Source organism: Trachypithecus francoisi, unplaced genomic scaffold (assembly GCF_009764315.1).
Source record: "Trachypithecus francoisi isolate TF-2019V2 unplaced genomic scaffold, Tfra_2.0 Lachesis_group13, whole genome shotgun sequence".
Classification (NCBI taxonomy): Eukaryota; Metazoa; Chordata; class Mammalia; order Primates; family Cercopithecidae; genus Trachypithecus; species Trachypithecus francoisi.
In genome coordinates this window covers 111,135,224-111,156,263 of record NW_022681458.1, presented here as the reverse complement: position 1 = coordinate 111,156,263, position 21,040 = coordinate 111,135,224, and the positions used below count along the sequence as shown (strand labels likewise).

At 44.2% G+C, this 21,040-nt stretch overlaps 1 protein-coding gene across 3 annotated transcripts in view; it reads right to left on the bottom strand.

Moving 5' to 3' along the window:
* The window catches only part of NCKAP5 (NCK associated protein 5), an 881,023-nt gene that overhangs the window by 44,628 nt on the left and 815,355 nt on the right, over positions 1-21,040 (bottom strand). For 2 of the 3 annotated variants that reach the window (XM_033231709.1, XM_033231707.1), the window contains exons 14-15: positions 15,944-16,258; positions 13,789-13,925 (exon numbers count right to left, since the gene is read on the bottom strand). In XM_033231709.1, the coding sequence (XP_033087600.1) occupies positions 13,789-13,925; positions 15,944-16,258 (452 nt within the window). Of the gene's footprint in view, positions 1-10,617; positions 10,751-13,788; positions 13,926-15,943; positions 16,259-21,040 lie in introns of all 3 variants that reach the window. The other variant, XM_033231708.1, reaches the window with a different exon arrangement.

Below are 21,040 nucleotides of genomic sequence, written 5' to 3'. Positions count from 1 at the left end.
AATAATCTGTGCTCTGTGTTACCACTTCAGACAGTCAGCGTCTCCCTAACACAGTCTGACAAAGGCACCGTGGAGGGATAAACAGCCAAGGCTGAAAGTCCCAGACAGGAGCATGGACTTCCCTTTCAAAGCCCTTGGGAGGAAGTGCTTTTAACCACCAAATTAGGTAGCTGGACCGGGGCCTGTGCACCTGCTGGGCAGGCGGGGGTGTCTGCCTGCTGTCATATTTTGGCACAAATGTTTGACAGCCTCTCCCTCCCAATGAACATTTCTAATACGCAAAGGTTAATCTTTACTTGGCTTCTTCTTGTCACTACTGACATTTTGTACCCGTTATCTCCCTGTGGTTGGGGGCTGTCCTGTGCATTGTAAGGTGGTTAGCCTCATCCCTGGACTCTGCACAGCGGATTAGTATCCCCTACCCTCTCTGAGTTGTGACAATTCAAAATGTCTTCAGACATTTGCAGAATGTCACCTGGGGGATGGAGAGGCACAATTGCACTGGTGAGACGATCCACTGTGAATGCCTGATGTATTACTCAGATTATGAGTAAACCTCTCCAAAAAAGCCACCCTCACACATGCTCATGGGGCTGCAGAAATGTCAGTGGTCTTGGAAACCACTCTTCTCCCGTACTCTACCAAGTTAGATTGAATTCTGCTCCCCCAACATGAAGTGGAGGAGACACACAAATTTTCACAAGTGAAGCAGCATCTGATTTGGTGTTTATTTATTTAGCACCATGGCCTAGTTCCGTTGTCTAGCTTTCTTTCAGCCCTGGCGGCCAAAGTCTGCTAATTTGCACAGCATTAAGTATCCTTTGCTCCCCTCACCTATTCCACTTCAACCAAGGATTTGTCTTTTGCTTTGAAATTCCACTGTGCAAGCTCTTTTTTAAATGTGTCGGGCTGCAACACATTTGAACTTGAGGGGGGTAATACTGGGGGTTCGGTGGTAATGGGAGGGAATGTCTATCAAAGGGTGACAAACTCGGGGGGGCATCTCTTCCCTAAAATGTCTCATTAGGGTCCCCAGGCTTGGTCTCCATCTCTGCTGTAGCCCGCGGTCCAATTTAATTGAGCGACGGCCTCGCTACGGCACACTGCTCTTTCGACAGGAGGGTAAACTCATTCTGTCCATCATGACATTTGCTTTCTTAAGGGCCTCACAATATGCAACTTAAATAATTAAATGCAGGTCACATCACAGCCTCCCTTTTCCAGCCTGTCTGAGGGCACAGGGGGTTCTTTCTGATAGTTAGCTTTTGACCATGTGATTTTTAGAAGCTGGTTGGGTTTTTTGTTTGTTTTGTTATTGTTCATGACACTTCTCCTCACTAAAACCCCCAAAACTCAGTGCCAATCCAATGTGCCTAGCTAAAAGAGCTGTGGATTTTCTGATGTTGGATAAATGGTGACTAAGAAAAATCTGAGACCCCTGGTTCTGGCAAGGGTCTCAGAGCAGCCTGCTTGTCACGGTCAGAACTTTTCATTTGTCATCCAGGAAAGTGTAATGTTGGGAGACAAATCCCTTGTGTCTCATTGCACGTGTCCATTCACTTCGAGCTGGGATGGCCTTGTCAACAATAAAGGAAACTTTTAAAATGATCTAAAAAGAGAGAAGTTCCAGGAAGGACTAAAGATAACTCTTACCTATAGTGTCCATTTTAAACAATTGATTTCTCTGGGGGAACTTAGAGTGATTATAACGAGTTTGGATTTCGTTGAACCCAATGCTGATTTTGCATATTACAGAGATTTGTCATCTTTAAGTAATGTGCCAGATGAATGCTTTAAAATAGATGCAACTTTGTGTGAATTTTCTATAATACAGCAAGATCTGATTGCTCTATTAATAGCCAAAGTCCTTGGCCTTGAGAAGGCAGGATGGCAGCGTTTTTAAAATTCATCATCTCTGCATAATTAGTTGTGAATCTCTAAATATCCAAGCTGAGGAATTAACCAGGAACTAGAGCTGTTATCCCTCAGCGTCCCTTTTAATATTGTTCCATAGTCATCATTTCCTTGTGTTTTTCTAATTACTGCAAAACCAATTGTTTTTAACTCAACTTCCCTGGCTCTTTGGAATTTGTTGAATGTAATCACCTTCAAGTGAAGAAAATGCACTTCTTGTTTGGGAAATTGGGGCTTGATTAGCTGAATATCATCAAGTGGCTGGGGGACCCCAGTGCCAAAGTTTTGCATATTTTACCTGACCATTGCATTTTGAGGGTATGTGGCTGGAGAAGGCATGCTGGAAAGTGAGTGCCTTGTTGTGGTGATCTACAGACCCTAGTGGGGTTTTATTTGGAGATGTAATTTTATAAAACCAAAAAGAACTAGGAATTCTGGTTCCTTACTCTGAGTGGCTAACAATATGGCACTAGGGACTAGAAAACAGTGGTTTTGGGTACTGGATTACCTTCTCTCTCGGAAGCTGTTTCATTCTGTATGTCTGATTATAAGCACCTAGAGCAGGGCTGTGCCATGAACCTTCCCTACTCTTTAGTGTATAGCAGTGGCCTGGACCCAGCAGAAGCTGAACAAACCAAATAAACTAGTGTAGAAGTCAAGTCTCTTTCTTGCTTTCACTCTTTCCCAATCTTCTATCCTCTAGCACTAGGATGTGCTACCCATCTACTACCCAGTTCTACTTGAAGATCCTCAAAGAACAGATATTGGAAGAGCAAAGGCTTTCAACCTTCTCTCTTTCATGACAGGGTTGTGATGCACACTCATCAATAAGAGAGGTTCTCTGTGACAATAATTCCCAATTTGAGTCAGAGACGATGAGAATCAAGTCAGGAGACATGGGACTATTTAGACAAAGCAAAACAAAACAAAACAAAACGATTCTGATATGCCTGCAACAGCCTCCACGAAGTTTCCTCATTGAAGAGTGAACTAAAAGTCTATATCCTTGAGAAAAAATTGGACAAATGGATTCATCATTTTTCTCTAGCACTGTCCTCAAAGAAGAAGAAAGGCCCTTACTGTATTTCTCCCTGCAGGTAGCCATGCTGGGTTGGTCTTTCTCTGGACAAGGAAAGGCTCAAATAGATAACAAATGTAGGCATAAGGGCTACCCAGGACCGTAATCAGCGCAGTGAGTTGGTTGATTTTTATTTGACATACATTTATTAAATACCTAGGATATGCCATGTCCCCTGCTAAGTTCAGAGCATGAATGACCAATAATCTTGACACTAATGAGGGAGTTGAATGTACAAAGAAACAGGTATAATATTAAGTGGAAATGAAAGAGATACAGGGTCTTACAGGGGAACAGACAAGGAGTAGTAACTGGGCTTTGAGTGTGGCTGATGAGGGGCATCCTGGAAGACTTCCCATTGGAGGTGAAGTCTGAACTGAACCTTAAAGATGAAGCAGGGGTTAAGTGAAAGGGTGTTAGTACAAAAGCCATTCCAGGGAGGCCAGATCATATAAGCAAAAGCACGGAAGCCTCCAACAGCATTGTGTGTTCAGGACATGACAGGCATCTTAACAATGCATAAAGTATAAGGCAGGAAATGAAAAAAAGTGAGGCTGGAGAAGCAAGACCAACGTGGGCTTTGTGAGCCTTGTAAGAGGAGGTGATTGGATTAAAAAAAATTAAGTAAAACAAAATTTAAAATGTGTCATTTAAAATATTTTAAACTTTATTTTGTGCAAGAAGGATTATTTTAACAGAAATAACTCAGACCCTTATGACAGATATATCTTAAATCAGCATTAATAAATATGGCTTCTGAGTCAGACATTTATTTATTCGATAGGCAGATTTTTATTGAGTATCAGATTTTATGCTAGGTCTGACTGCTGAGGAAGCACTTGGTCCTTTTCCTGAAAGGGCACATGAATCCAAATCATCTTAGATTCTATTAAGTACATTTAACTTTGAACCTTAAGCAAGTTACTGTTAGCTGGGTGGTGCTCAGTTTCCTTATCTGTAAAATCAAGACAAAATGTCTATTTATAAAGTTCTCATGAGGAATACATAAGAGAAACTTAGGAGGAAAAACATCTGGCCCTTAACAGTAGACTGTAGTAGGAGTAGTTACATTGGATCCAATAGGCTGAAACGGGAATGATTTGGCCATGCAGTATTAAGAGTACAAATGAGTTCAGTGAAGAATAAGCACAGAATAGCTTCCACAGAAACACGGCAGAGGCAAGAGATGCAACCAAGTGGGCCTCTGAGATGAGTGCATTTCCATGCTAATGCGGGGATTTAATTCTGTATTGCCTTACCGCTCCTGCTAAGAGGCCAACAAGCCTGAGGTTCCTGGGTTCTGCTCTCAGATCCTATCAGCATAGCTCCAGGGCAAAAGGACAACTGGGACCTCTCCTTGCTCTTGAAATTATTGTTTTCACAATCACTCTACTGGGGTATAATTGACAGACAAAAAGCTGTACATATTTAATGCATACCACTTGGTGATTTGGGAGAGATGTATGTACCTGGGAGAGTGGACTGTGCGGGTAATGGAAAACCCTCGAAAAGTTCCCAGCAAAGGAACAGCACGACAGGCTTTTGCATTTCAGGGAGGGCACTTTGGTGGCAGTGAGGACGATGCATTTAAGGGGCATGAGACTGGGAGTAAATTGACAGGGTCTAGGGACAAAGGGAGGCAGCAGGCTGCATGAGTCAGATGGGGGCCAGGGTCGAGGCAGTGCTGGGGTGAGTGGGACAGAGGCAGACCTGAAAAGCCTCTAAGAGGGGAGGCAGTATGCCTTGGGATGCCCAGAGCATGGACAGTGAGAGGGGAAGAGTCCATGGCGACTCCTTGCTTCATAGTTTTTACTCCTACCAGGACGGCGAGACATTCAGTGAAGACAGAGAACCTGGGAGGCAGAGCAGATTTCTCGAGGACAAAAGAGAGGTTTCCATTTGGATGTTTCCTCTTGGGGTATCTGGCAGGTCTGGTGATTGGTGACATACAGCCAGGTAGATGAAACAGAAGCTTGAGAGAGCCGGCTTCACTAGGGATTGTTACTTTACTTTTTGCCAGCCAGGTCCAGTGGGTCCAGGTGAGACCCCCCTTTCTCCTTTCATCCGGAGATTGGGGCCACACTGGGTCTTCCCCCTTCCTACAGCTGGCTTGCTCGCTCCTTCACCTTTACACTGTTGTCTCCTGCACATGCCTTCTCTGAGGCCTTGCCTGCTGGAAAAGGGCAGGAATGTGTGTCATGCCCAGCTTGGCAAATTAGAGCGGGTAGCTCTGTGAACAAAGCCACAACATTACTTCTGTCTGCTACTTCACCTGCTGGGCCACCTATCCAGCTCCTAAATCCTGCTCCCCTCACTGACTGCTAACAACTAGACTTTCTAAACATTTTTCAGAATGAAGCCAAAGAAACCAACCTTGAAAGAAAAGTTGTGTATTTATTTCAGTGTGTTATGAGCCCAGAGGCAGGGTTTTAGAAAGTAGACTTCTTTGGCCACATTCAGTGTGATGCAAACAAAGCAAGTGGGCCCCCAAAACCAGGGAATATGGGGCCACAGCCCACCCTGTTTTGAAGGGTGGGTTCCAAGTCATGCTGTGACCAGCAGGGTGAGCAGCTAGGGAAGGAGCTGGGGACAATGGGAGTGGGCGGTGGGAGGGCACAGGGGACAGGCAGCAGCCTCTGTAAGCTTCCTGGAAGCTGTGGAGGACTGACTGCCACTATCAAATGTCCTCTCCTGCCTGAGGGACATTCCAGGGAACTGGCCAAGCACAGTGGCTCACGCCTGTAATCCCAGCACTTTGGGAGGCCGAGGCAGGAGGATCACCTGAGGTCAGGAGTTTGAGACCAACCTGGCCAACATAAGGAAACTCCGTTTCTACCAAAAAAATACAAAAATTAGCTGGTTGTGGTGGGAGGCGCCCGTAATCTCAGCTACTAAGGAAGCTGAAGCAGGAGAACTGCTTGAACCCAGGAGGTGGAAGGTGCAGTGAGCCAAGATTGCGCCACTGCACTCCATCCAGCCTAGGTGATATAGTGAGACTCCATCTCCAAAAAAATAAAGGCTGGGCTCAGTGGCTCATGCCTGTATTCCCAGCACTTTGGGAGGCTGAGGCGGGCAGATCATGAGGTCATGAGTTCAAGACCAGCCTGGCCAATATGGTGAAACCCTGTCTCTACCAAAAATACAAAAATTAGCTGGACGTGGTGGTGGGTGCCTGTAATCCCAGCTACTCAGGAGGCTGAGGCAAGAGAATCACTTCAACCCAAGAGGCGGAGGTTGCAGTGAGCTGAGATAGTGCCACTGCACTCCAGCCTGGGTGACAGAGCAAGACTCCGTCTTGGAAAAGAAAAGGAAAAAAAGAAAAGAAAAGAAAAGAAAAGAAAAGAAAAGAAATTTCAGGGAACCAAGGAGAAAGGGTGTGTTTGAAAAGGGCAGCTATCTTGGCAAACATCCAGTAAGGCTTCACGATCTACTGGTGAATTCCATCCTGCAGGTTGGGGACCTCTATTAAGAACCTTGTTATTTCAGAAGGGACTCCAGGGGTGTGACGGCCAATCTCCCTTTCACAGACACGTGTGACGAAAGCAAGGAAACACTGACTTAGGGGGAATAAAATCTCCACCAGACACTCAAGGCACGTCCTCCTGTTATTGTTTTTCTCCTGTTTCTATTTTCTTTTTATACAAACTTTGCCAACATTTAGGGAGTTAATGGTGCTGCATCCATCCTTTAATGCCCCTTCCTAGGGTTATTGGAAGCCAGCACACACCCACAGCCATGCCAGCTGTCTGCATAGAACATTTTCCCTTCCTGGCAGCACTGCCACAGCTGGGGCTGACCTGTGGCTGTCAGGGTGTGCGAGGACAGATCTCTGCCAACACATCCTCTTTTAAAGGCAAGTCGCAGGCAACTTGGTGGAGGGAAAGACTGTCTTGCTGTTTGTGCTGCTTCTAGGACCTCACCACCTTCTCCCAAGAAGCTAAAGCAATAGAATAAAATAAAGATGTTCCTTTTCAAAGAGGGGTTTGCTCTGGTTAGAGGAAATAGGATGAGCAAAGTGAGTTGACAGAGAAAAATATTCAGGCTGGGACTCACTTCATTTCGCAGAAGGATTTAAAAAAAACTTCAAGCAGTAAGTTTACTGTTCATCATTAGGTCATCCAAAGCCACAACCTAATGCGGATTCTTGATTGCCTTGTCACAATTCATGTAGACAGGCCTATGATGCTGAAACATGGACCCTGAGGTAAGTGCACTCATATCCAGGTATTCTCTCATTTGGAGTCAGCGAATTTGTCTTAAATCTTGTCTCCTTTTTCAGGACACTTAGACCATCCTTCCCCTCCGTTCCTACTTCTGTCTACACTGGGACCCCACTGGTGGAGAAAGGGGCAGGACAGAACTGAAGATTGCTTGTCTCTTTTTGGTAACAAGCAACAGACAGAATCATGAGTTTCCTCCTTGACATACCTTCCTCACTTGGCTTCTAAGATGCCACACTCCCCGGCCCTCCTCCTCCTTCACTGGGTCCTCCTCTTCTCCGTGACTGCGATAAGGTGGGAGGACCTAGTCTTCTCTTGGGCTACACTCCCTTCCTTCCTCATCGCATTTGGATACACAGCTTTAAATGCAACTGACATGCTGATGACACTCAAATTTACATGAGCCCCAGACTCTCCTAGCCTCCCACCTACTCACCACTTCTACTTGCAGGCTTAATGGGCCCCCAAATCTAGCAAGTCCACATGGAACTCCCATTTCACTTGGCAGAAGGCAAGGGCAAATCCAGCCTTTCTAAGAGCCAAAGCTTGGAGTCATCCTTGATACTACTTTTTTTCCAGTATACCAGTGAATTGTATTTTGTTGTTGTTGTTGCTTTTGTTTTGAGATGGGGTCTTGCTGTGTCACCCAGGCTGGAGTGCAGTGGTGCAACCGTGGCTCATTGTAGCCTCAATTTCCAGGGCTCGAGCAATCCTCCCACCTTACTCTCCTGAGTAGCTGGAACCACAGGTATGTGCCACCACAGCTACCACACCTGTCTCTTATTATTTTTTTTAATTTTGTAAAGATAGGTGCTCACTACGTTGCCCAGGCTGGTCTTCAACTCCTGGCCTCAAGTTATTCTCTTGCCTTACCATCCCGAAGAGCTGGAATTACAGGCATGAGCCACCATGCCTGGTCTGAGTCAGGTGGTATTTTTTTTTTTTTTTTTTTTTTTTTGAGACGGAGTCTCGCTCTGTCGCCCAGGCTGGAGTGTAGTGGTGTGATCTCGGCTCACTGCAACCTCTACCTCCCACGTTCATGCCATTCTCCTGCCTCAGCCTCCCAAGTAGCTGGGACTATAGGCGCCCGCTACCACACCCAGCTAATTTTTTGTATTTTTAGTAGAGATGGGGTTTCATCGTGTTAGCCAAGCTGGTCTCAAACTCCTGACCTCGTGATCCACCTGCCTCGGCCTCCCAAAGTGCTGGGATTACAGGCGTGAGCCACCGCGCCCGGCCATTGGGTGGTATTTTTAATTAGATTTGGAATCCGACCATTCTCACTCCCTGTGTTGTGCAAGCCACATGTGACTATATTTACATTAAAATTAGTTAAAATTTCAAATAAAAGAGAAAAGAAGGAATGGCCCAAATGAGAATTCTTAGGAAAACTGGAGCACAAATTAAATTTAAAAATTCAGTCTCTTACTTACACTAGCTGCACTTCAGATGCTTAGCAGCCATGTGCATGGACATAGAGCATTTCCATCATTGAGGGAGGTCTCTTAACCAGTGCTGGTCACGGTATGGATCGCAACCACTCTGGTCCAAGGTATCAACATCTCTTGCCTGGATGCCTGTATCAGTCTCTTAGTTGATCCTGCTTCTTCAGTTTTCTCAATACAGCAGCCAGAGGCACCCATTTTAAACTCTGCACCTCATGCCACTCCCAGGCTTTACGTCATCCAAATTCCCTGTCTCTCAGAGTAGAGGTTAGTCCTCAGAAAGGCACACAGGGTTCCAGGGGTTCTGGCCCCTTCTCATTTGGCCTCATCCATCAAGTTGCTCTCTCTGCAGCAACGTGCGAGCCTCCTGCTACTCCTGGGCTCCAGAGCATGCTCTGCCTCAAGTCTACCACACTGGCCATTTCCTCTATTGGGAGTGCCCTTCCTGGCTCACTCACTCTCCTGCTTCAGCTCTCTCTGCTCAAAAGTCGCTTTCTCAGTGAGGCTCCTTCCGACTTCCACTTCAATTTCAACTTCTCCTCCAACTGCCGGCACTCTCACTCTCCCTTTCTCTGCCTGACTTTATCTTTTCTGTAGCACTCATCTCCTATGAATGAACTATATACATTTACTTGTTTATGATATCTATTGTTTACTATCTGGCAGGGATCTTTGTCCATTTACTCACTACTGGAAAACTGGCTCAGAGGAAGCTTTCAACAAATACTTGTTCAATCATGAACAGAGAAAGTTTGAGAGCTGAAAGGGGCCCTGGAAACCATTCTTGGGTGTGTGGCTGAGGGTTGGTGAGGTGAGGCTATTCCCTGAGGACTCACAATGAGCTCAAGTTGAAGAACATGGATTAGGAGCTGGCATCATCCTAGGCATCTTCACTGGGCGAGCTCCATGACAATGAGCTCCCCTTCCCCTTCATCTGTCACAGTCAGAGGGACACCAGTGAACCACAAAGAGCCAACGGGGACAACAACCAACTAAAATATCAGGGGTATTCACCACTTTCTTCTTGGTAAAGCTGTGCATGATTCAACCATCAATCCTACCTCTCTGATAACTTATAAGAAGCAAGGGACAAAGTGGTGATTCAGATTAATGAGCTCTTCTTACATGCTACTCTAACCCTCCTTCCCCCAATGCAAATACCAAGATTCTCTGAAAACTGGAAACACACATGGATGCTAGATTGTTTTTTCCTAAACATATCAACGTTGTTTTAAAAAAATAAAATGATGCTTTCATTACATGATTTATAAAATAGTATTTGAGAAAAAAGTTGATTAGTAGGAAAAGAATGGCTTTCCGTTGCATCATTAAGATATTTCTGACAATCCAGATGAATTAGAAGAAAAGCAGAGTCCAGATCACATTTTGTGTTAGGGATTTGTCTGTCCTCTTGTATCTGAAAGGAAGTACCATCTGAATAGACATAGTTTTAAATGCCTAGGGATAATGATTTTTCTACTGCCAATTCTGATTCAAAGAAAAAGATAGTGAGGGAGCTTCAACCTCACAAACAGACCTGTTCATAATGGCACAGCTAACAGGTCCAGGGCTACACAGCATGATGTTAGCAGAGAGCCTGGAAAACTCCATCCACAGCTCACTGGATGATTTAACTTGCCAGAGTATATAATTAAGAACAAAGTTATCTTTATAGTCATTCCTTCATTACTGAGATAACTCAATTGGAGGCTGTTTTAGAGATGCTGGATTCAGAAATAAAATCCTTACAGACTGCACTGCAATGTCATGAAGATTACACTAGAAAACAAATGGATGCGCATAGACACTCTTCTGTATGTACCAGAAAATTAGATCTCAGGAGAGACACGAAGAAAAAACATAAAATCAAAGAGGGTGGGGGCTGAGCAGAGTGAAAGGTATAATCAGCGGCTTCCCAGAGAGATGAACCTGCAGGGCCAGCAAGTTCACTGGTTGTTACCTGGGGCAGCGCTCTTCAGTGCTTTCACTAACTGTCCCCTTCCAGCTCCAAAACCATTATCTCCATAGTCCGGGTCACTGTCACTATTACTGCCACCGCTGGCAGAGTATGTACACATTCTGGGTGCCTTGTCCTAAATGAGTAATATGAGACTGTTAAGATTATTCATACAAATCAAAATGGGGCAGAGCATCCTGTGAGCATGTGACACAGTTCACATTTGGCTGTCAATGTATGCACAGAATTCCATTCCCACTGCCCAGCCCACCGCCCACCCAAGACCAACTATAGTTTGCTGATGTTTCTGCCTCCTGAGGAGCTGATGCTGTCTACTCAATTACCAGAGCTGCAGAAATAGGCCTGCAATAATGAGGCTGTCGACGGCACTCTGCCATCGTCCCAGGCCCAGGAAGGTCCCCACGGTTACCTGCTCTGCATTTTGTACACTTCTTTATAGGGTCTTATTTTTCTCAAGTGCCTATTATGAGCTGCTGTTCCAAACCTAATGGCTTATTTATTTAACTGATCTCATCATTGCCTTCCAAGTATCAGAAGGTAATAAAACAATCAACCTTGGGAACAAAAGAATAAATGTTTGCCTAATCTATAATTTTCTTTCAGCTCCCAAAATGACAGTAGCCTTTAGAAAAGTAAGCAACTGCTGACCCTATGTATCCTCAAATCTGGGCTGAGGGACCCAGTTTCCCCTCTTGCTCACATGCACACATCACCTGGCCCCTCCCCTAAGGATGTCCGTGGTGTGGCAATGATGCTGTATTCAGGAATTGCTGAGGCGGTTGATGCTGTATGAACAGTATTCCCTTTGTGCACATAAGCAGAATACTGGATCCAGGAGTGCAACTCCTATGTTGTTGAATCGAGGTTATTTGGGGCCTTTTTTTTCCCCCATTTGTAGAATGTCCTGTTAGAGCCTATTATTCCCCACCAAAGCCAGATAGTTCCGATCCAGATGCATTAGATGGGTCTCTGAAGTTTGTTTAGAAGAGTGTCATTTGGTTGGGGATTGTAAAAACACATTTTAAGATGTAAACTCGCTTATCTGGGGTTGTAAATTCAAGCACTCATTTCCTTTACTCCTTCATTCATTTACTTAGTCACCCATCCATTCAACAGTGTTTACTAAGTACCTACTGTGTGCTAAGCAGTATGCTAGGTTCTAGGGGTGGAGAGCTTACTACTGGAGATACCAGTAGTCTAGCAAGGACTAAGTCCATGAAGAAAGACAAGTCTACCGACTGTAGTTCTGGGGAACCTGTGTCCAGAGCTCCAAAAGGACCCAGTCCAGTCTGGACATGATGAGGTACATCCTTTCATAGCTCCATTCAACAAATGCTAACTGAACCAGGTATTGTGCCAGGTACTAGAAATATAAAGCGAATTCTTGCTTGAAACTTTCCATACCTGGCAGTCAACAAAGCAGGGTTTTGAGTTTCAAGGATTTCCAGTGTATGGGGCTAGTGCAGGATGATGAGGAAGGGAATCCTAGAGAGGTATGTCCATTGGTGGATGTATATCTTATGTGAGGAGCACAGGTCCCCTCTGGGTCAGCAAGAGTAACTTTTTTTTTTCCTTTTTACTTTCTTGGAATTTTTCAAACTCCTTTGCCATCGTCACCAACTGTTGTTCCTGAACTGCTTTTCTCTTCTCCAACTCTGGGTGTCTGTTATGATTTTCTCAACTTTACAGCTCTCAATTTTCTCAATTTGCCAGTTTCCCAATCCTCCCAAAGCCAGCGCAGAGTCCTTTGGAACAGTGGCAGCAATGCTCTGTGCAAAGTGTGTTCCATGGATCAGTGGCATCAGCATCACCTGGAGATTTGCTAGAAATGTGTACACCTCACTCCGTATAAGCCATATCAGACACAAGTCTATGTGGGCAACAAGACTGTAGCCCTTCAGGTGGTTCTGATGCCTGCTCAGGTTTGGGAGGCACAGAGCTGGAGGAGCCCTAACCTCCTGGGTTTGACTTAAGGCATGGCAGAATATAGCGGGTTCCTCCTTTGCCGCTCAGACCCATGTCCTGTGGAAGCAGACATCCCAGGTGCTGCCCTGGACTTCAGAGGGCCCAGTTCCAGTCTTGGCTCCACAGTAACTTTCACTGGGACCCTGAACACGGTCCAGTAGGACTCCGGTGTTCCCCACTGGAAACTGAGGCTGTGGGCCTAGAGGATCTGCTCCCCTGCTTTTCCATGGTCCCCTTCCATACTGAGGCAGATGCTCAAGGCTGAAAGGTGGTTTGGCCACACTGAGTGAGGGGATCTCAGATGTGGGTGAATCTGGGTATCTCATCACCATGGTTGGGCAGAAACTCTAGTAAAAATAGCAACCAGGGCTCTTGATACCAGACCTGGGAAAGCCAAGGGCAGCAGAAGTGGGAAAGGCCAAGAAGGGGCCAGGAAGTTCTGGAAAACAATCCACGTGTCTTCCTCCACCTTTCTCACCACCAGGCACCAGGGCAGATGCTGCAGTGGGCCAGCCCCAGGACGAGTGGTGAAATGGCAAATAGGCTCACCATGGTCAGGGTAACCTGCTGGAAGGGGTAAACAGGAGGGTGTACCACATAACCCCCAGTAGGGATGAGCAAGGAGTCCCTGAGCCAGACACCCATAGCCACCCATCAGGAGTTCTGTGTGTGTCATCTCAGGGCAGATGAAGAACCCACTGCAAAAATGAAACTCAAGGCTCACGGATCCTAGCAAGTCATTTGACCACACCGAGCCTCTGATTAGCCATCCTTAAAAGCAATAGAATTAGACCTGCTTTTCCTGTTTCATAAAAACAAAGTAAAGGTTAAAATAACTACCGAGACAATGAAAAAAATAGGAAAAACATCATTTCAATGGCGCCCGCATGGCTTGGGAGAGTGAATGCATGTCCCACAATATCTAATCAGGGCAGCGCATCCATACCCAAGAATCTGGGTGCATTTCAGAAGCACTTTGATTTCTTCAGAATGAAAGTGTCCCAAGAACCCACAGTATTCCTTAATAAGGCAGGGAAAAGGGCAAACCGTAGACCTTGGTTTATATTCAGGAAACCAATAGCAAATTTCATTTAAAATGAAATCTATCATACAAGTGTTTTAAAGGTGCACTTTTTACAATCAGGACCAACAGGTAGATGGTGCCCTTCACTTCCCCCGACCCCTCACCTGGGTCCCGGTGGCGGCATCTTCACCCCCCCAGTCTGGAAGGGGCTGGTTTGCCATTGGGTCTTCAGCATATCCGAATGGTGAGCATGTCTGAGGCCTTGGCTCTGCTTCATTCTGCTTTTGGGGACTGACCTTTCCTAAATGAGGACACATACGTGGAATCACATATCAGCTTCCATCAACCTTTTCCAAGTTTAGGGAAGGACGTGGGGGAGACATTCAGAAATGATAAAAAGGGTCCAAATACAGTGAAAGCTGGGCTCCCTGCCATTCTGTCCCACTGTAGTCTGTGCTGCCCAAAACATCTGCATAATTATATACACACGTCTATAGAAGCCCCTTTTCAAGACCCTGAGGCAAACTGTTCTTAGACCACTTCTCTACAAAATGTTGAAAGACTTTACAGGTTAGAAAGGGTTCAGCTGGCAAACCATTCAGGAAACACTAAAGTTATTCTTTAAATAATGTTATTCATCCAACAACAATCAAGTTTCTTCTTTGGAGGACTTCTTAGAGGCTTCAGTGTGCCAGTGGGCATTAGTATAGTTTCTGAAAAGAGGATTTGAATTTGCAGACTTCCTCAAAAACAGGGAACCCCGATTTTCCTAAAATACTTATCAAGGTCATTTTGCATAGTGTGGTTTGGGAAGCTTTGCTTGGAGCCCTTAAACATTTCTCTGGGCAGTACTTTTGAAGCTTTAATGTACATATGGATCAGCTGAGCTTTTGTTCATGTGCATGCTGATTCAGGAGGTATGGGATGGGCTCTGAGTCTGCAATTGACAAGCTCCCAGGTGATGCCAATGATGCTGGCCCATGGACCACACTGAGTAGCAAGGGTGTTATTAGCAGAGAACAATTAAAGAGAGTTTCCCCATTACCCGTGAAAGTAGATTAACCTGCCTAGTGTATGCCTTTGTCATGCCAGAATGGAGAATTGCTGTCATTATCCTCCAACCCCAGTGATTATAAGCAGGACATGCTGTGACAGCCTCTCCACAGCATTTTGTTTGTGGGGGGAAGCTAAGAACTGTGTTTTCATCAGCACTGTGAGTTTTGTATAGTGACTTCCATTTTTTATATGGTGAGAAGAAAAATAACCAATTCAAATGTACACATTAAACAGGCAGTGACTGCTCAAAAAGGAGGTATAATCTCATTTTCTTTTTGTTCCGGCTAGTCCTCATTCCCTAATTTTTAACATTAATAACAGATGGACACAGAAAAGAGAAGCACTGGAAAGCAGGCCCTGACTCTGGACCACATTCGTGGCAATGGGCATTCCTATATAAAGGAAGAACTCAGCCATGGGAATAGCCCAATCACATTTATTCCAAGATTTATAATTAAAAGTTTCCCTTTCTAATTTCTCAGAAGCCTATAGTATAATCTCCACTTGCAGCTCCTTTCTAATCATCAACTCATAAGTGAAAGCGTTTAATTTAAAGTTTTAGTTCCTATGCTTATGCATGTTGTAAAAGCAACATAAGACATACAAGTTAAAAATTACTTAGTGTCATCCTGGGCTGCAATAAATATTTTTAATCGTGAGGGAACAATGAAAAAACGGTGACCCTTAGCCTAGCCCTGTCTTTAATCATGAAAGCTTGTTTCAATTGACTGCTACGAAGGACAGTACTTCTCAATGGGAAGGCTCACTCTATTCTACTGCATTAGTGCGTGATCTACTGCTGATTTATCAAACTATGCCTTTTATAGTTCAACATATAAATATATTTTAACCAGATAGGAATACGTCAGAACATGTATGTTTTTGGTCAGAAGGAAAACAACATTGTAGTTAAATTTATATCTTGGGCTGAAATTGGTCTATATTCAGAGTTAAGTTTTATAGGACAAAACCTCACGAGGTGTATGTTGCATGGTTTTATTCTTAATCAGTTCATATATCCATAGACCAGTACTTACATGTCTGTTTCCTTATATATGTGTTACTGCTCAATGTAATTCTATGAGTAGATATTGACTTATACACATTGTTTTGCTTTTTGGTGAAGGACATGAAGGAATTTTCACATATCTACATTTTTATCAGGCAGGTCACTGACTTGCTTATCTCCTGGTGAAAGGTTTTCCTTTTTTTTTTTTTTTTGTCAGCAAGTGTCTTATTAAGGGTGGGAAATTGGCATTTTACCTGAGGAAGCTGGTTTGGGGAGGCGGCTCTGAAGAGGTCGCAACCCTCTGGCAGTCATGATGGGGTCAGATGTGGAATGAACAATGGCGCTATCTGCAGGGCGCTGGCTGTCTGTGGAGGAAGGCACTTCACGTTCAAGGGTTTGGGCTCTCATGGAAGAAACTGCAGGAAGGGCTGACTGGAGAGGCAGGAGAGGCTCACTGTCCTCTGGGGAGTCTGGCTGGCATAGGTATCGTCCCGTCGAGCGATTTCCCGAGTCTGGGAGTGGGAATGTTCCGATCCCACTGTCCAATGTTCTCATCTGGCAGTTGGATTCTGAGATAGAGAGACAGAGAGAAAGGATTAGAGAAGGCTCACATAAAAGGATGAAAGAATCATGGAAATTGGGGTATGATCTGGAGGAAAGGAGACACCTAGAAGGGTGAATTTAAGAGAAAGAAAAATGATAAGCATTTGGAAACAGTATTAGTGGTGTAGTAAATTTCCAGTGAGGTGCATGAAATGGACCTTTTTGAACATGAAAGCATCCCCTTCATGTAATATAAGAAGACGACCAGCCTGTTACGAGCAGCAATAGTCACTTGCGCATATATCCTGGACAGGTCTTTAGAGTTAGAAGAGGAATAGTCATTAGAGACCAAATTGTGGTCATCTTTATTTCGATCTGGGAATCATATGACTTCAACCAATTAGGTGAAATTTATTAACTGAAATAATGAGTAATGAGAACACATAAATTGAAATGACATCCTAACAACAGTAATTGTGTATCTCTTGTATGAATGATCGCCCATTCAGCAGTTGACTAAGTTTGTGGCCTCTTAATTTGACTGCGGGGACAAGTAATTCACACGCCAGAAGGGTCATCCCAAAGGGTACCTTTCCCATCAGAACATCACTTATCATGTGGGCTTCATTCAGCCCAGTTGAGAAGTCTGTGAGCCACTTTCTTTCACTCTCACTTTATTCAGTGACAAAACTCATCAATAATGCTTTGCATTTCTTGGCAGTCCCAGGGATCCCACTATTCTCTAGAACAAATTAAGATGATTCCACCATGTATATGACATATTCTGTTAATTGTGTGTCATCATCAAAACATTTTATATATGGAGAAAAGTACAGTATCTGAAAAAATTACCACATAATTTCTGGAATGGTGGTGTGGTTTATCAAGGCCAATGAGGCAGCTTCCAAGATCTGGATGTCATCCAGAAAGTCTTCTGTTCATATGATAATCCTGGAATGAAACTTTCTAGGTTTCATCTTAGAAGCATCTTGTAAGTCTAGCACTGGGTCAGTGGAACAACTGAGCACTGTATTAGGCATGGTGGGGAATATAATAGATTACGACATAATGTTTGTATCAAAAGCTCAACAGCTACCACTTCTTTGGTGCTTTAAGAACAGAGGCTTGTGGTGTGATCTCTGCCAATGACTACTTTTTTGAACCCCTGTGCAAGAGCCTTAGCCTCTCAAGGTCTCAGGTTCCTTTTAGGACTAGTGTGAGGATTAAAGTATGTTCACCATTTAATCCTTAGAATTTAGAATGACACTAAGCACACTGTGAGACAGCCCAGTAAATGAATAATGAATGGCAAAATATACAAAATGTTTAGTATATTTATTACATATTAGTAGATACCTGATAGGTGAATAGCTTATCCTTAAGTATCTTTTCTATACCATCTCACTTCATGCTCAGCAATTACTATCCAAACTTTGGAATTTTCCCATTCCCCTACCTTCCTCCTCAAAACGTCTTTGCTGAGTAGCAGAAGTCTGGGAATTTCCTAATACTAAGGCAAAAATAAAGGGATGGGAATGTGTACAGAGTTGGCTTTTCTAGGCTCGAGGAGGTTTGGTGCTTGGTGTTTGAAGTACTAGGAAGATGAAGTCCCTACTCAAGAGGCTTCAATCTTCACAGGGATATTTAGCAGGAAGATATAGATACCATTTTTTCCACTATGGTGCCATTTAACCAGCTCATATGCCATGGGATGTTTGTCATGGACTCTAGGATATCTGAATCATGCAGACACACCATGAGAAGTGCTTTTCCTTCCCGGGATTACAAGAGCTAAGTTTTAGCCCCATTCATTTCAGGGCTTCCACCTGGTCAACTTTATTCTCAACCAGACTTACAGATTATTCATGACCTTCTCTTTTCATTTGCTCCCCAATTAAGGGGATTGAATTGTTATAGAATGGTGTTTTTGAGAAAGGATCAGCTGTTTGCATGGGGAGGCACTGCCAGATGAGTAACAAAAAAGACACTGCTATTCAGACTTCTGTGTCTTTTCTTAATTTTAGCCCTACACATACAACACTTCAGATTTAGCATGTCCATGTGTTGTAACTGGGGCAATTCTGAAAGTCTGAAGTATTTCAGACTTACGGGAGTAAGTAGATCTTCATCAGAACCGACTCAGTCTTTGAAGATGAGAATCAAAGATTCATGGGATGTAGCAGCTGAGATGTGTCAGACCCTACGTGCCCCAGGCTGCCTGCCCTAATAATTTACCCCAGCATCCTCAGGACTACCTATCTCTGAATCAAGGAGGGCTCTGCAGGGCAGGACATTAGGGGCGTTTTTTCTTTCGAGAAGACGTGTCATCAAAAGTTTGATGCTTATTACAGCTTTCAGGAGTTCTGCTTTCTTTGTATCATCTCTTCTTCTTCACATACCTATAAGGCAAGAACTATCATTGCTGTTTAGAAATGGGGAATCACAGCTAAAAGAGGTTAAGCAACTTGTCCAAGGTCATATGCTGTAAATGAAAGCCTGGACTTGAATCTAGGCCTTACTACAAAGACAACGCTCTTAGCCACCAAGCTATACTGATTCCTCCCAGAAGCACAAGTAAACCCCAAAGTGGGCTCTGCTCACTTCATAGCCATTGAGGCAGCCACGTGAGCAGAAGGCTTACAGCATGGCCCCGTGGCTTCCAGGCAAGGTGCCCAGCTTCTCCTCTGAAATTGGTGCTGGCCCCAGAATTCTAGCTTGGTTCCTGGGCTCCCCATTCTGAGGCTGGAGTCCACTGTCAACATGTTTGGCATCTAGCTGGTTGTCTGGTTCTATGCAGGATGCCTATGCAACCTTACTATATAGTTCTGAGAATCCCAAGTGCCTAGCAACCCTTCCTTCTGCCCATCCTTAAACTTCTTGCCAGGGCCTTTTGTAGAGTTTACTTTGCCTCCTGATATGGTTTGGATCTGCTTCCCTACTACATCTCATGTTGAAATGTAATCCCCAGTGTTGGAGCTGGCGGCTGATGGGAGGTGTTTGTATTGGGGGTTATATCCATCATGCATGACTTAGTGCCATCCCCTTAATGATGTGTGAGTTCACATGAAATCTGGTTGTTTAAAAGTGTGTGGCACCTCCTACCTTCTCTCTTGCTCCTGCTCTTGCATTTGAGACACCTGCTCCTACTTCACCTTCCACCATGATTAGAAGCTTCTGAGGCCCTCACCAGCAGCTGATGCTGGCACCATGCTTCCTATACAGCCTGCAGAACCATGAGCCAGTTACACCTCTTTTCTTATAAATTACCTAGTCTCAGGTATTTCTTTATAGCAATGTAAGAATGGCCTAATACACCTCTAGCTTGGTGATAGGCACTCTTCCAACAGCAAAGTTTTTCTGGCTTTTCTCCCTCTTCTATGTATTATAAGTCACATAGAGCACTTAATCCAGTCTCCTCAAATGAAGATTCAAAAAGCAAAGTGAGAATCTTGGCTGCCTTTTTCATTTTGGCAATAGGTGCCACATACAAAGCCCATATATGTTTGTGTAACCTATAACACAAAGCCATGGGGCAGTTGCAGGAAATAGGGCAGAGGAGGAATTCGGGGGTAGAAAAAATGTTGAAGGAGGTCTAAGTCTGGAGGCTTTCTGAAGACTACAACATTTTCTAGCATCAATCCCCTTAAATTTTTTTACTTTCCTTTCAACACCCAATATTGTCATACCAGAGTCTTTAAACAGGACTTTTGGAATTCTTGAGTTCTCTGATTTCCTGAGAATTGCATGCAGTGACATTAAACTTAGAAACCATTCGCTATTAGGGCCATTTTTGTTTCCAAAAATTGCAGATGCCAAATGTAGTGGATGTGAAGGATTCATCTGTAAGTCCCTACGAAGTGAGGTGTGGGCAGTCAGGGGCTCAGACACATGCCAAGTTTCCCTGCAAGAGAATTTCTTCAGAATACATAAACCTTGGGAAATGGAAGTTTATATTGAAAATGCTGACACCATCTTTATGTAGTTTCTTTAAGGCACAATTAGTTTCTTGCAGTTCATAAAAATATTGTAACCTGAATTACAAATGTTAGATATTGTACTTCTGAAGCCAGTTTTTTTTTCCTCAGAGAATTTTAAGAACTCACAAAATAATTAAATGGTTGTAGTAGGAACTAAGTTCAAAGGGGCAAGCCTGCCTCCCATCTTCAATGAGTTGATGCAGTATTGCTCCCAATAAATGTGAGTTCACGGCCGGGCACGGTGGCTCATGCCTGTAATTCCAGCACTTGGGGAGGCCAAGGTGGGTCAATCACGAGGTCAAGAAATGGAGACCATCCTGGCCAACGTGGTGAAACCCTGTCTCCACTAAAAATACAAAAAAAGTTAGCTGGGCATGGTGGTGCGCACCTGTAGTCCCAGCTACTCGGGAGGCTCAGGCAGGAGAATTGCCTGAACCCGGGAGGTGGAGGTTGCAGTGAGCCGAGATTGCCCCACTGCACTCCAGCCTAGCGACAGAGTGAGACTCTGTCTCAAAATAAAACAAAACAAAATACAAAAGAAAAACCAAAAAACCCCCACAAATGTGAGTTTACATTTGTGGCTGTGAGTCTAGTTGCCCACAGGGCCTTGTTAATGAGTTCAAGGGTTGGGTTGTTGGATGTACCAATGGGCTTCATGCTTGTAAGGTCACCAATTACATCTCTGATTCTGGTCAGCTCTCTCACCTATTCCTATTATTCCATGTGCCTTTTCTCTGTCTCTCAAGGTATTAACAAATTCTCACAGTTACCACCACCATCAGGTTCCAGGAACCTCATGGGCGCCTTAAGGCACTACTTCCCAGTCCTATT